At 34.8% G+C, this 16,922-nt stretch overlaps 1 protein-coding gene and 1 long non-coding RNA gene across 4 annotated transcripts; both read right to left on the reverse strand.

The window, feature by feature from the left end:
* Positions 1-2,726: 2,726 nt before the first annotated feature.
* LOC135786224 (uncharacterized) lies at positions 2,727-5,547 on the reverse strand. Of its 3 annotated transcripts, none has more exons than XR_012336623.1 (3): positions 5,461-5,547; positions 4,841-5,354; positions 2,727-4,746 (listed from the first exon to the last, which is right to left on the reverse strand). It is a non-coding gene; the product is annotated as an uncharacterized lncRNA (long non-coding RNA). The 3 variants fall into 3 exon arrangements; XR_010546912.2 differs by having other exon boundaries at positions 4,841-5,020; positions 5,129-5,512; XR_010546911.2 differs by having other exon boundaries at positions 2,727-4,463; positions 4,566-4,746; positions 4,841-5,512.
* Positions 5,548-5,585: 38 nt separating this feature from the next.
* On the reverse strand, positions 5,586-14,822 carry LOC141282061 (uncharacterized). The gene is made up of 4 exons (XM_073814458.1): positions 14,339-14,822; positions 6,969-11,326; positions 6,360-6,491; positions 5,586-5,630 (listed from the first exon to the last, which is right to left on the reverse strand). Exons 1-4 carry the CDS (start codon positions 14,820-14,822, stop codon positions 5,586-5,588), a joined length of 5,019 nt encoding a protein of 1,672 aa, XP_073670559.1.
* Between the last annotated feature and the right edge of the window lie 2,100 nt (positions 14,823-16,922).

A 16,922-nucleotide genomic window follows, 5' to 3' on the forward strand; every position in this document is an offset into this window, starting at 1 on the left:
ATGTAACGCAGTCATGACCTGAGGTTGCATGCACGATTCTGTCATAGCGCCCCCTAGAGGTTTGGAGATAGAAAATAGCTATTTTTGCCTAAATCTACTGCAACAGCACATCTAAAACCATGAGTCATCATGGATTATTCTTTTCATGGCTTTGACTATAATCACTGGTGGTTGCCAATTCACTCCCTAGCAATCAATGAGAATACCTTATCAACCGTTTTGCAAGAGCTATAACTCTGCATCAGAACATCGTAGAGACACGGGGGTGGGCTCTTTTGACTCATTAACAACACTGTAACATTTTGAGAGCTGAGTATTGCCACTGAAGGCACCACTCATTTTTACGTCAGTGTTCTAGTTATCAATGCTCGACGAAAGAGAGGGAGAGATTTCACTAAATAAGAACACAGCTTTTTTGCTGATAACTGTTATATTGTTTTGTCTGAAATCAAGAGATTTTCTTAGGTACTTTAAACTGCTCATCCGAAGTCAACTTTACTTTCTGCTGTGCCCTTTTTGGCTTGACCCCGGTGATTGCTGCTTGCAGCTATATTTATTATTATTATTATTATTATTATTATTATTTTTCTTCCTCGTTCTTCCGCCGAAAGTCAATGGCAGCCCATAGAACCGTACATAGGAAAGTTATAAATTTTGGCACACTGATAAAGGACAGTCCAATGTGTCCCCACAGCAAATTTGGAGTCTCTATCTCTAACCCTCTAGCGCCACCAACAGTCCAAAGTTGCACTTATGTTTTTGCTTATAACTTCTGATCCGTAGGTCCTAGAAACGAAATTCTTGTTTCCTCTGATTCCTTGGCTCAAGCCGATTCGACTGGACCCTATGACGTCATTTTCCGTCATGAAAATTTTTCCGCCATTTTGAATTATTCGTAAAACCTACTTTTTCGAACTCGTCCTAGAGCTTTTGCCCGATTGCCGCGAAAATTGGTATGTAGCATCTAGAGACCCTCACGGCAAAAAGTTATCAAAAGAATTTCGATAAACCAATCCGTTGTCGTATAGCGCGTCAACAAATTTTACGTAGAGCACAAAAAAACTGAATTTAGGCTATATCTTCGTCAAACTTAGGCCTATTGACACGACACTTGGTACTTGTGATGCCAGTCAGGAACTGAGTGTGCATGCACAGTTTCGTCGCAGCGCCACCTAGTGGCCAGACAGATGTTTTTTTCACCTATAACTTTGGCTGTGATCAACGTATTTTGACGGGACTTGATTTTTAGGAGTCCTGAATAGTCGCCGAGTCCAACGATACCAAACATGCCAGATTTCGCCTTACGGTTAGCCCTGCGCAGCAAAACAGCACTTAAAAAACATGCGCGAATATCTCCGCGAGCGTTATTCCGATCGACTCGAAAACACCATAGGAAGAACATTGCATTACCTTCTGAACAAAAAGTTTTATTGGCGTTATATTAAAATTTTCATCAGAAATGGCCGAAAATTGCAAAAAACGAAAAATTACCTTTTACAATTTGTGTTTTTATACATAAATGGTTATAACTTCGCAACGAAAAGAAATTTTTTCACCAGATTTGATACGCTGATGTATGAGCAGAGTCTGAGGCCACACAAAAAAATTGGTATGCCTGAACCACTAGGTGGCCCTATAATTGAACAAAATCTTACATATGAAGCAAGCCCTATGGTCATACAACTGTTTCTTCACTAAATTAAAGTGTATACTCATAAAACTAGCTAGATGTAACACAGTTATGACCTCAGGTTGCATGCACAATTTTGTCATTGCGCCACCTACTGGTTTTGAGATAGAAATATGGCATTTTTTGCCTAAAACTACTGCAACAACACATCTAAAACCATGAGTCATCATGGATTATTCCTTTCATGGCTTTGACTATAATCCACTGATGGTTGTCAATTCACTCCCTAGCAACCAATGAGAATACCTTATCAACCGTTTTGCAAGAGCTATATCTCTGTGTCAGAACATCGTAGAGACACGGGGGTGGGCTCTTTTGACTCACTAACACCACTGTAACATTTTGTGAGCTGAGTATTGCCACTGCAAGCACCACTTATTTTTACTTCAGTGTTCTAGTTATCAATGCTCGTCAAAAGAGAGGGAGAGATTTCACTAAATTCCTGTTACATTTAGAATAGACTTTGAAGTATTGTTACCCGTTTATAAATCACTTCATGGCTTAGGACCCAAATACATGACAGATATGCTAACTGAATATAAACCTAAAAGATTACTCAGATCATTAGGATCCGGTCAGTTAGAAATACCAAGGGTTCACTCAAAACAAGGTGCGTCAGCATTTAGTTATTATGCCACCTCTAGCTGGAATCAACTTCCAGAAGAGATCAGATGTGCTTCAACAGTAAACACTTTTAAATCTAGATTAAAAACACATCTGTTTAACTCTGCATTTACTGAATAAGCACTGTGCTGCTTCACACTGACTGCACTTTTAACTCAAGTCACTTTTACTCCTGTTTTATTCTTTTTACTATTTTAAACTGTTTTATTAAAATCACATTTATTTTTTTTAATTGTTATTTAAAATTCTCATGTCTTTATTGTGATCTTATCGTGTATATCTTATTTTTACATTTTCTTTTTCTTTTTTTATATATTGTTTTCTCATCTCTGTGTAAAGCACTTTGAATGTCAGCGCCCTCTAGTGATTAAGAGGTGGGTGTTATGACATCATAATATCAGGAGATTTTTTTCTTCTTTTTTAATTGTCCCACCTTTTGGTCATTTTTTGAGTTAGAAACCATCATCCACTAGTGGTCAAGTGTAACAATGAAATCATAGAAATGTAAGTACAATGTGGAATACTAAATAAGAAAGGTATCAAATGAAAAATTGACAGAGCATACATGTTATCTAAATAGATATAAATGTGTGTAGTAAAGATTAAAATGAATATGAGTCTATATATTTAGTGTATACTTAAGATGCTGGAATTGTATAATCACAGGTCAGATTTTAGGGTAGATGCATAGTGTCATCTCAGAGCCACCTACTGGTGGGAAAATATGTAAAATAACTGTATTTCTTTCTTACTCATGAAATATTTATTTTGTCTGCCATTTCAATAGTTGTTCCCTTCAGTTTCTGGTATAAAAAGCAGTCAATAAATTTAAAGTAATGATAAGAAGAACACTGGGAAGAAAAAAGCTTTAATAATAAAATGTTTAATAATTAATACAGTGTTTACAGAATAAATTCATGTGTCATGTACAATTACTTAATATTACGGAGGTGAAATGATCCACAGATATGATATATTTGGACATATAATGTTTATGGTTCAATTTTAATCAAGTGTAAACAAGGGGTTCTCGAATGTTTTGAGCCCATGTTCCCCTTATAAGGTAGACAAATTTACAAAGACCTCTTAAAATGACAGTTACTAAGCATATTCTTACATTAAAGCATATTTTAGACTTATTTTAAAGTAATTAAATTTAAGAGGTTATTTAGATGTTTGTTAAGTTGAAATTACATTTAATTTGACAGTTATACTGTTTAAATTATCTTAAATGTTTTAATAAATTCAAAAATAGCAAGACCCACATTGTTCTTAGATTGCCCTTCTTAATAATGAAAGGCAATTATATAAAACAGATTATTTAACAGATTCTCTGGCTAAACATTTAGGGCCTCCAGGGGTTAACGGCTCCCACTTTTGAGATCCCTGGTGTAAACTATAAAGTAGGGCTGGGTAAGAATATCGATTCATCAATGCATTGCAATTATTTGTTTCTCAATTCAATATCGATTCATCAAATTTTATGAATCGATTGAGCCCCCACGGCAAGTGGCGCCGCTGTGGGCAACACTCTAGTGAGAGCGTTCAGCGTTGTACAAGACGCACTTTATCAAAACAGAAAGATCAAAGATGGCAAACCGCAGCACTTCTTACAAGCCTTCACCATCAACGTGATCAAACATTATTAATGCTACACACATTGTTTAAAAATATACTCAGGTACTTAATTGCTTGGGTATTTACTTATTATTGAATCGATATCGAAGCAAGTAAAGCAAAATTGAATTGAATCGAATCGAAGCCTCAAGAATCGAAATTGAATCGAATTGTGAAATTCCTAACAATACCCAGCCCTACAATAAAGTTTTAGGAACTGCAGCAGTCCTTTGCTTGATATGCACAACCACACCCATTGTATTTGTTGTGAAATTAATATACATTCTCAAAATAAAAAAATAAAAATAAAGTGTAAATAAACAACATATCTGCATGATGCTATATCATGTCTTTCTTGTAATCCTAAAGAAATAGTTCTTCATAATGTGATAGAAAATGTTGAATTAATTTGGCTTGGTAGTCCTGTCTTGTTGTAACCAGCTCTGGACATTCAAAAGGAATAGCCTGGATGACCAGGATGACTACTGTGTGTCATACTGATGTAGCGTTGTGTCCAACATAGCACACCTTACTGCAATAAAAAAATTTCAAAAATGTTATGTTGTTATTTGCTTTGATGAAGAGAAAAATATAAATAATTGTACATAAAAAATTATGAATAAAATGCACTTACTCCATGTAGCATGGTAATTTTATAACTGATGTCCAGTGTTCTTTTTGTTGTATTTTTGTGCGGTGGACATCCGATGAAAAAAATGATGAGATGTGATTGTTTAATTTAAACAAGAACATGTGAAAATTGACTGTAGTCAACCATAAGATGAATGTTCAGCTGTGGTGTCATCATATACATTCTAAAACATAAAAAGTATAAAAAGATTGTGTAGTAATTAAAAAGATGAGAAAACACGTATATAATTAATAAAAACTGAATAAAAAAATACTAACCTTAAGTGTTAATGTACATGCTTATTTCATCACCACACATGAATAAATGACTGAGATAAGTACTGTTGAAGATGAATAAATGTTGATTGGTAGATACGTTGTGTTTTAACGACAGTTGATGTGAATGACATTAAAAAGGAAGTCATCCCGATGTAGTGGTGTGTTCACCATAGTACATCTCTTTGCAATAAAAGAAAACATATTATTATGGTGTTATGTATTTTGAAGTGAAAAATATAAAGGCTAAACAAATTTATATAACAAAATTATGAATAAAAATACACCTACTGTTTGTAAAATGGTAAGTGTCAACTTGATGCAGTGTTGTGTTCACCATAGTACATGTTTCTACAATAAAAGAAAACATATTAATATGGTGTTATGTATTTTGAAGTGAAAGATATAAAGGATAAACAAATTTATATAACAAAATTATTAATAAAAATACACCTACTGTTTGTAAAATGGTAAGTGTCAACTTGATGCAGTGTTGTGTTCACCATAGTACTTGTTTCTACAATAAAAGAAAACATATTAATATGGTGTTTTGTATTTTGAAGTGAAAGATATAAAGGCTAAACAAATTTAAATAACAAAATTATGAATAAAAATGCACTTACTTTATGTAAAATGGTAAATATATTTCTGATGCACAGTCTTCTTTTTGCTGTATTCTGGTGTACATTAGTTGAAGATAGATGTTGTTGTTGTTTCATGTAATCTTTAAGATGAGAATTCAATTTTTTCAACCGCTAGGTAAAGGTTGAGCTGTGGTTTCGGCATATACATTCTAAAACATAAAAAGTAAGTAATGATTAATCAGAAAAAAATTAATGATGAGCATGTGAATCATAAAAAATATGAAGAATACTAACCTTAAGTTTCAATGTACGATTCTTCAATCACCAACAGTAGTTATCTCAGTCATTTAGTCATGTGTGGCTTTAAAATATTGGCTGAAATATTACTGTTCATTTTTGTTAGATGTCATTGAGTCACATGTAATTGTTTAACAGTGGTTAAGAAGCATTTTTGTACATAAAGTCAAGATGATGTTTGGCTTGTATAAAACAAAAATAAAAAAATTATTCAACTCTGTTTAAAATGCAATAAATGTAGAAAATAGGTGTGGTTGTAATAAGAACTAAAACTTGCAAAACGCAGCAGATTACAAAGAAAAACACAAATAAAAGTAAATAAATAAATAAATAAAACAAGCAAAGAACTGCTGAAACAAACAGTACTGTTAAATAACTGTCATACACCAACCACTGTCACCTCCCACCCAGTGTCCCCTACCCTTATGTGCCCTTACCCAGGGAGCCGCTGTGATTGTTTCCTCCCTAACCTCCCACCCCAATGGCCAGCGGAGTATTTATATGTACTATTACAACAGTGACATAAGTATAGCCTGATGGAAGCTGTAGTAGGTTTGTGCAACCTCAACATGTATACATTTAATGTCTTTTGTGTAGACATGGTCTATTAATGTACCCTTTTCTGTAGTTGGAGTTTGTACCTGTTGACTGTATCCATGTTGTTGCATTAATTTTACAATTGTGGATGAAGTAAAAACATCTTCATTAAAATCTCCCATGATTATTTTCTGTCCTTGATGCTTCTCCATTTCAGCAATAACAAGTAATAACTGCTGTCGAAACAAATCAGGATTATAAGAATTAGGTCTATACAAAAGTGCTGCAGTCAAATTGACACATGGAATTACAAAGTATAAGCATTCTAAATTGGAGCACTCAGGAATAAACAAATTACACTCAATGTTCTCAGAACAATACAATCCAACACCACCTCCTCTCTGATGTTTTAATTCAGTATAAAGTGCAGTGCTGTTGTCATAACACTTAGACCTTGGGTTGTGTGAGAACACATATCCTGGTATCTGTGGTTCTTGGTCATTAACATTTAGCCATGTCTCTGTCAAACAAATACAATCAGCGTTCATCAGAACTGTATGGGACAGGACATCCTGAAAGTGAGCTTTTAGACTTTGCACATTGAGCAGTGCTATTCTAAACATACCAAAGGATTTACTAAAACTGTACTTATCCAAATTTATTTTTGTCATATCTTTCAACGACAGCTCAATTTTTTCATTACAAAATATGACAGATTCTTTAAAGTCCTCAATGATTAATCCACTAAGAGACCTTACACGGCTTAAAGCAACATATGCTTGTCCTGCTGTAAAGATTTTATTAAGTGAAACGACAGCTTTATCTACTGTGAGTCCTTGTACTTTGTGAACTGTACAAGCCCATGCTAATCTGAGTGGAAATTGCCGTCTTATGCCACCAGCATTTGTGACCTGGTCTTCTTGTACTTCAATAACAGTTGAATTTGGAAAAGGCATGTAACGTTTTTTGCATCTTTGAATTTTCCCAACAATTGGATTATCAAACTCCACATGAATAGCTGATGGGAAATCGTCATTATCTTCACCTTTTTTCTGACTTTCACTTATGTGGACAACTGTACCAAAAGCTCCATTGACAAGACCGTCAGCAACATCAATATTTTTCTTTAACATAACCCTTGCACCAACACCCAGGGAAATGCATTTAGATAGACATGAGTTAAAAACTGTAGCGTGATATCCAACTTTACGTTCCATTCTTCCAGTTTTTGAGTTTCTGATATAATCCTGAGCATTTATACTAATTGCATCTGGACAACACTCGTGTAGTCTTTCAATGTTGTATTTATCAACCTCGCTATTTGTAGCAAATATGTGAAGGTCATTACATCTCTCCCCGGTTTCACATTTTTTCAACACAGCAATATCAGTAGTGGTAAGATCTTCACTTTTCTTATGCACTCTCAGGCGATTTAACATTCCAGCAAAAGATGCATCTTGCTGTCTAACAACTTTAGTTAATTCAGCAAGCTCAAAGTTGTTTTCCCATAGGTTGACTCCTTTTGAATCAGCATAAAGAGCAGTTCCTTTCACAGGTGGTAACTGATAGAAATCACCCACAGCAATAATGCTGACTTTTCCAAATAAAGAGTAATCACCAGTTTGTTTTATTTGCCGCAGCCTTCCATGAATGTATGACAACAGACGATGGTCAACCATAGAGACTTCATCAATAATTAAAATTTGCAGGTTACACATTTTGATACGTAAAGAATTTATTTTGTCATCACTAAGCGGTTGATATGGCAATCTGACATTTGCACCAATTGAAAATGTATTATGAATAGTTGAAGCACCAACATTAAAGGCTGCTACTCCTGTCGAAGCTGTCAAAAGCACAGTAACATCATCAGGATTTTCAGACAGCTGAGATAACAGTCTGCAAGATTCATAGTGTATTGCCTTAATTAAATGACTTTTTCCTGTGCCTGCTCCACCAGTGATAAAAAATCTGATTGGTTCAGGGTTTTGTCCAAGTACTTTTTGTAAACACCACTGACGGACTTTATAGAATATGTCAGATTGTTCCTCATTTAGTGATCGCAGTAAATGTAACGCTTCATTTCTAGGCAGTGTGGTATTGTTTGTTTCTACAGTAGAAATAGTTTGTTGGTTTCCTGTAAGATCTGGAATAAGGTTTTGAGTGTTATCTTCATCAGGCAATACTTTATTCTGCATCAGTTCCATACATTCGTGACGTTCTCTTTCAGTTTCAGGACATATTGCAGCCCAAGCATCCTGTAAATCTATATCCTGCTCCAAAAGCTGTTTAGCTCGCTCTAATTTATCAGAGTCCTTTTCAAACAATTCTCTGTTGCAATCAACAATTAATTTCACATTTTGCATTCCAGATTTAGTTTTTATGACACCACTGTTGTAGTACTCCTCATATGTCTCATAGTTGCTTGGCTTCAAGTGACAGTCATCATAATGTGGTAGAAAAAGCTGCAATAGTGAATGATAGTATTTTTCTGGATCTTTTGTGGGCGAAAATCTCGGATATCTGACAACAGCTGGCTCGGTACGTGTTCTTCGTTTCACATAACCACAGTTATTATCGAGTTTAATAACTTCAGTTTCTGCATTTTGTTTTTGTGACAAAACTTCTGATTTTGTCAAAACTCTGTACTCAGAACAAAAACTGGCAAGACAAAGATTAAGTAGTGGTTGTTTCTGTGGTCTGTTCTTGTACCTATCAACAAAACTTGTCATCCAAAAACTGCTTTCATCATCAGACTGTTCTTTCTCCACTTTATTCTTAAGCACATGCAAAGGCAAACTCATCTTTACAGGATTTGGTCCTATTGGAATGAATTGTACTTTACGTGAGCATTCCTTTAAATGCATGCCTGTCAGTCTGTACACAGCTTCTTGCGAGGAAATTTCCCTGTTGTGCAAATAAACACTTCCCAATTGCTTTAAAGATGCCTTAGCTTCAAGATTTCCGTTCATAGCTTCATTTTGCGTACGTTGAAGCAAAAGTCCCATTTCTTGTTCTGCTTTTGTGATGTAGCTTAGTATATAAACTACTACAGAAAAGGCATCTGTGACATACTGAATATCCATATTTCCTTGCCAAGCACGCAGTAAATCTCTGTTATACTGGTTTACCCAAATATCTTTTGGATTTCGTTTCAAGACAATGGATTTCTTTTTAGAACATTTGTCGTATGCTTTTTCAAAGACAGCCTGACAAATACCCACAGAAGAGAATAAATCATCAGTTGAATCAAAAATCACGTCAGAGTTTAAAGCATTTTTGATTTTTTGTAAAATTGCATTTGCTGTGTCATCTTCATTTTTCCCTTTAAACTCATCTGCATTAGATGCTCTTGTAATAAAGGTACGGCTAGATGGAGGTCTTGGAAAATTAAAACGACATACTGTATTTTTCTTGCGACATGTTTTTGAATGTCTTGTACTGTGCTTTTGCACACTGTTTACGGTTTCAAAGAGTTCAGTGTCTTGTTCTGGCGGTGTCTCACAGGTGATATATGTGTCAATGAAATCAGCAACCACAGGATCATTAGCTTTATCATCATCATTAAGCTTTGGAGCATTTTCTACCCAAAACAGACAGTGAACGTGAGGAGAACCACGTTGCTGGAATTCAACACGATAAAAATAGTCTTTTATTTTACCGATAGGTTCAGCTGGTGACATAATGACATGTTTCAAAAAACAATGCCATCTGTGATCAAACATTCTTGCTGCAGTGACAGGATTTTTTCGTATAAGTTCGCATTTCTCAGCCCAGGCAAGTTGATCTAAATTGATTTGTTTGCCCTCTTGTTTAATAATGGTGTTCAACATTTCAGGCCATCTCATATCAGCAGAACTAAAAGATGCAAAGAATGTTGGTATGCCAAGTTGTCTAATTAAAGCAAAGAGATCTTTCTGTGTAGACATCCAATAGGGAGGGGTCCCTCTGACTGGTCTCAAAAACTTATATCCTTCATCAAACTTAAGTATATTTTGCAAGGAATCAGGATTTGTCAGCATATCTGGTGTCACCTCTGATAAACTACCTTTTTCAAAACCTTTTCGTAATGCAATTGAGACATTAGACAGAATTTGTTCAACTTCTGATATATACTGTGCATAAAAAATGAAGTCTGAATTTTGAGCAAAACGTCCATCAGCATTTAATATTCGTGCATTCAGGTATCTTGACAATGTGATTTTTTCTGGTCTGTCATCGTGAAATGTTGGACCACCAGTCGGATAGAGAAAAGGGAAGCACTTAGCCTCATTGGTTTCATCTGATAACAACCTGACAGGACTGTTACCTTCACCTGGTGCTACATTTAGTACATCATGAAAATGTTGATCAATTATTTCTGAACCAATGTCAACAGGCTGTAGTGATGTGTCTGACAAAAGTCCATTTTGCTCCTTGATATATGTAAGGTCTTCCTGTGTTTCATCATCAGCTACCTTCTCATCGTCACTGTTATCAGAAACATTATCTTCCTGCATTTCATTACCATCAGTCTCGTCAGGTTCATTCAAGTTGTTGATCCACTGCTCATTAAACTCCACATCTTTATACCACTTATTGTTTTGTACCAAATATACTAAAGCATTTCTGACATGATCGGTGTGGACATATTTATATTCATAATGACCTTTGTATGTCAATTTTCGTTTCAGTTTGATTTTTATCATATGATCATCACATTCATTTCGTGGAAGTATGTTGGTCATGTTTGTAGTATTAACCGGAATACAGACAACAGGTCCATGGCACGCCCTCTGCCCACCTCTGGGAAGACATAGCAATTTAAGAAAAGGAATATTGAGTGCTATTAGATGTTGTTCCAATGAGTTTAGACATTTTAATTCTTTAGGAATGTCCTCCAAATGCATATTGTTGGCAACACTCTCTTCAGGTAGTTGTCCTCTAAGGATTTTTCGATGGCATGTATAACATATCCACAAATTACAGGCTAAATGACCAGATAAATTACAATTATGCTCACATTCAGTGTCACATACATGTAAATACTTTAGTGTGATGCATCTTTTACTTAAATCAGCTATGTGCTGTCCTTTTTGTTCATAACAATCAAATTTACACTCAATAACTTGTTTTCTAAACAATAGCCGATGACATACACAACAAACACATTCTGGACCTCTGCTGACTTCTTGTTGAAACTGACTAATAGTAGCATCAATGTTTTTTTGTCTTTCTCTTTGTTTTGCATAAATTTTACATCCTTTCTGTATTTTACTCATACGGAAGTTTGCATCATTATGATATTTACTATTAGAATATTCACGAACACTGGAATTAAAAGTTGAATTTGTGCAATATTTATGCTTAGAATATTCACGAACACTGGCATTGAAACTGGGATTTGTGTTATATTTATTCTTAGAATATTCACGAACACTGGCTGTAAAAGTGGGATTTGTGTTATATTTATTCTTAGAATATTCACGAACACTGGCTTTAAAAGTGGGATTTGTGCTATATTTATCCTTAGAATATTCACGAACACTGGCTTTAAAAGTGGGATTTGTGCTATATTTATCCTTAGAATATTCACGAACACTGGCTTTAAAAGTGGGATTTGTGCTATATTTATCCTTAGAATATTCACGAACACTGGCTTTAAAAGTGGGATTTGTGCTATATTTATCCTTAGAATATTCACAAACACTGGCTTTAAAAGTGGGATTTGTGCTATATTTATCCTTAGAATATTCACGAACACTGGCTTTAAAAGTGGGATTTGTGCTATATTTATCCTTAGAATATTCAAGAACACTGGCTTTAAAAGTGGGATTTGTGCTATATTTATCCTTAGAATATTCACGAACACTGGCTTTAAAAATGGGATTTGTGCTATATTTATGCTTAGAATAGTCACATAAGTTAGATTTAAAGACTTTGTTGGTTTTGTATTTGATATGAGAATATTGCCTAACATATGCTTGAAAATCAACATCTGTGGAATACTTGTCCTTTGATCTTTTACGTATTGACTCACGAATGTTAATATCAGTCTTATATTTACTTTGAAGGAGTTGAAGTTTTCTCTCCTTATATTCAGTGTCATGACAATACTTATTTTTAGACATTTTAATCTTTTTCTGTCTATATTTAATATTAGCACAATATTTAGTTTTGGACATTTTATTTGTTTTCTGTCTGTATCCAATGTCTTCACTAAATTTCCTTTTGGACAATGCTATCTTTTTATGTCTGTATTCTGCGTCTTCAAAGTATTTTGATTTTACACTTAACTTTTTTCTTTCTCTGAAAGCATTATCGCTTTGGTATCTCTCACGCTCTCTTTTACATTTGGACTTGTCTGCTGTGTCATTTAATTTCCTTTTTCGTAAACCCTGTGTAATGCTTTCATTACCCAATACAGCTTTGCATGCTCCTGCACAAACATTTATTTGATTTTTATGTGTAACACACGTGACAATTTCAAAGTGATTTTCATTACAGTGCTTCAGATATATAGCATTATCTGTAAATACCTGATCAGTTGGTGCATGTACATTCCATCTGTCATCATTGAAAGTAAAAATATTTGTTTTCAGCAAATCGGCCGTACAAAAAATGTCTATTTCTGTGGCCCACGATCCAGAATAATACATTTTACGTTGTGTCAAATAGTCTTTAACTGATCTGTAGTCTTCTCTTAAATACCTTATAAATTTAGAACTGTTAGCGTTAAGGTGTTTCACAACTTCACGTCTGATTTTCAGGTGTTTCTCTTCATTGCCACATACTGCATGTGCTATACATCGATAAAAGCAGTTGCCGTCTCCTTTGATGCTCTTTGTTTTACATGGTTCTCCTAAAGAACTTATATTTATACCCTGTACACTGTGGTTTTCATTAGTTAAATGTAAACGTGCACACAACGCATCTTGATTTGCAGATGTTAACAGCTTAAAACTGAACTCATTATTTATAGTATTGCCAATAATGATGTCATCTGTAAGTACATTCTCATTAAACAGGACATCTGTCAAATCAAAATTTTCTTGTGTATTTGTCAAATCAACATTTTCTTGTGCATTTTTCTTATCAGGCAATTTTTCTGTATCCAATTTGCTTACATATAGTTCTTGTTTACTGTTACCATCAGTACACTTACTTAGCTTATGTTTGCTCTTGGGTGTAATGCTTGTGGCACTGCATTGACTAGACTTACAAGTTGTGTTAGCAGCTGTGGGTTTACCAGTTGCTGTTGCTTTAACATCCATCACCTTGCGTGGTTTTCTTTCAGTGTTCAGTGAGACAGCAGCAATAACAGTTTGATTATTCAACTGACTATCACCAAGTGGTTTCTGTGCATTTGGTTCCTTATTGCAATCTTTTATGCATATGCCTTCTGCAGGTCTTGAGTCATGGTACATTAATTTATCTGGATCTGCTGCACTTTTAACACCATTAACATTTGTTCTGATTTGACTATTAGTGACTGTAAAGGCACCTGCATTTGTGTCACACAAGCTGGGCTTGATTCCGGTTACCTCAAATGGAATATATGCATTGCCATACCTATTAGCAAAATCATAGAAATACCCAATAACATGATCAATGTTGCTGTAATAAGCTACAAAGCTTGTTGCAGATCTGTATTGTTGCCCATTAATGAAACTGGTTGCATGTGAATCTACAATGGCATACAAATTACCTTGTTTTATAATTGCACATGTATTGGCAGCAATAGTTACCAAACAAGCATCAAAATCACTCAGCGATCGCTCCACTGCTACATGAAATGGCATTGCAAAATCTCCCACTTCTGCATCATACTCAAAAACATCAGTAAAGCCACCGAAAGATGAACCAAACTTTATTTCAAAATATTTGTCACAGTACATACATGTTCTGGGAAGTTCTGGAATCAATATGTATTCACACTGGCCTTTTCCTATTTGCCTTGTATTTTTTAAAACAACATAAAGGTCATTTCCCTTATTCAGTACATTATCCAAATCTGCAGTTTGCCATGTCAAAACATTTTTTACACAGTGCTGAAGTACAGATGTTAAACTAATAGCCGCACACTGCTTATTTCTTGTACTACCAAATCGCATATCGTCTTGACTGAACGATCCTCTTATAACTGCTCCATCCAGTACTTTATCAGCTTCATTGGCAGATACCTTGTCAATCACATGCACTTTCTCATTGACAGTCTTATAGGCAGTCCCATGGACTTTCTCAATGACAGTTTTATTGGCAGTCCCATTGACTTTCTCAATGACAGTTTTATTGGCAGTCCCATGGACTTTCTCAATGACAGTTTTATTGGCAGTCCCATGGACTTTCTCAATGACAGTTTCAATGACAGTTTCAATGACAGTTTTATTGGCAGTCGCGTGGACTTTCTCATTGACAGTTTTGGCAGTCCCATGGACTTTCTCATTGACAGTTTTGGCAGTCACATGGACTTTCTCATTGACAGTTTTGGGACAATAAATTGTCGGTATTGGAGCACTTTTGAGAGGAGGCCCAACCTCATATGCGGGTATTTTTACAAGAGGCTCAACATGACTGACAACAGCCATGCGCCTCTTAGCCGCCTCAGATCTCCGAAAACGTTGTTTTAATTTATTGACATTGGTGTACTTAAAGGGATAGTTCACTTTAAAAAGAAAATTCTGTCATCATTTACTCATTCTCATGTTGTTCTTAACCTGTATGAATTTCTTTTTCTGATTAACACAAAAGAAGGTTTTTTGAGAAATGATGGCAAACACAGACAGGATGTGACCATAGACTTCCATAGTAGGAACAAAAAAAATATGATGGAATTTCCTGGATATCGTCAACTGTGTGCTTAAAATCATTTATAAAATTTTGTCTTTATTCATCACAATACTCCCAAAATATTTTTTCCTACTATTGAAGTCTATGGTCACTTACTGATGTGTGTTTACCATCATTTCTCAAAATACCTTCTTGTCTGTTCATCAGAAAAAAGAAATGCATACAGGTTTAGAATAACATGCGGATAAGTAAATGATGACAGAATTTTCATTTTAAAGTGAACTAACCCTTTAAAAGCAAAATTTTTAGTATTGTACAATAAAGGATACTACAATACTGAACAAGGAAACGGCTTCACTGATAAACGTGCATGACAATTCCTTTCGCTATATAACGCATATCTACTAATGAATTATAAACAAAAGAAATAGAAGGTATTGCCCAGAATAAGTTTTACAAAGTAGTAAATCAGGATGACACCAGTAAGTACAGGCTATATAATTTGTGTGTTTAATTTAAGCTATTTATTTATTTTTGTCCCTGTGCGCCGATCGGAGACGAAGTTTACTGTGCTGATATTCTGAGAGCTTTCTAGTCTTGCGGCAGTCATCAGCAGCGCCTTGCATCGCCCAATCAGCAAATGATGGGCAAGTGCCTTTTTACATGTCCTTAATTTAGTGTATTTGGCTCTCAATTCTCATGCATGTATCATCAGTAAAGTCGGTTCGATGATTAATATTAAATCGCCATTAGCTGCTTTCAGATGGAGCGGCATTTACTACACAGAACCGTAGTTCACAGAGAAATTAGGCAAAATCGGATTCATAATTGAAAAAAAATGTACTCCGATAATCTATGCGCTTTTGGCTAGCTTCTCTGTGAACCACAGGTCTGTGTAATAAATGCCGCTCCATCTGAAAGCAGATGATGGCATTTTACTTCATCTTTACTGATGAGACACGCATTAGAATCGCAGGCGATTTTTTGCGCAGCCATAATCCAAATACATTGAATTAAGGCCATGTTAATGTCCTGATGGTTTGTAATATAATCCGCTAGCTAGCCTACCTGTAGTTTCTCTTTTAGCATGTTTGCTTGTGCTTTACAGAATCACAATTTAAACTTCTGAAACGTTTCATTTTTGTTACTACGTTCAAGGTTTTAATGTATTATGTTCATATAAGGCACAAAATTAGTAATCATCTTCTCCGCTTTAGTTTTTAGTGTCTAATATTACATGATGGTCTTGTCATAATTATTAAATAACATCCTAAAATCTTTTCTTTTTCATTTTTAAACACTGCACCACTTGTATTACATTATATACAAAAAATACACTTGTTGATTGATTATGTTTCCACATACCATTATATGGTGTGTAATAAGATAAATGTTTATCAACAAATATTATTATTTTCTAAAGCTAAGTCAAACACAATGATTTAAAATGTTGTTATGGGATATTTTTTAATCTGCATGATTAATTTGAATTTTTGAAAGCCCTAAAAATACATGATTTCATTTTAGACTGGTCTTATGTTTTGCTTTAGAGATAAAGAGACAGTTTCCTAGACCGGGCTTATTCTAGTACAAGACTAAAATGTATGTTTGATCTGTCTTAATTTAACCACACTGATATATCTTAACATATATCAGTGCCACTGTATTTGCTCAAGACGCACACTAGTAACGTCTTTTTTATAAGGTTTGTTTGAAACAACTACTTAATAATAGTAATAGGCCTAGTGCTGGATTATTCTAAACCATGTCAGGAAACTGCCCTATGATTTAGCTCTATGATTTCCATTTTAGGTTGTTTACTGTATGTGCACTCTCAGAAGATAATTTACACAAGCTGTCACTGGGGTGGTACCCTTTCAAATAATACACCTTTGTGA

The sequence above is a fragment of the Paramisgurnus dabryanus genome, chromosome 4 (assembly GCF_030506205.2).
Source record: "Paramisgurnus dabryanus chromosome 4, PD_genome_1.1, whole genome shotgun sequence".
In the NCBI taxonomy this organism is placed as follows: Eukaryota; Metazoa; Chordata; class Actinopteri; order Cypriniformes; family Cobitidae; genus Paramisgurnus; species Paramisgurnus dabryanus.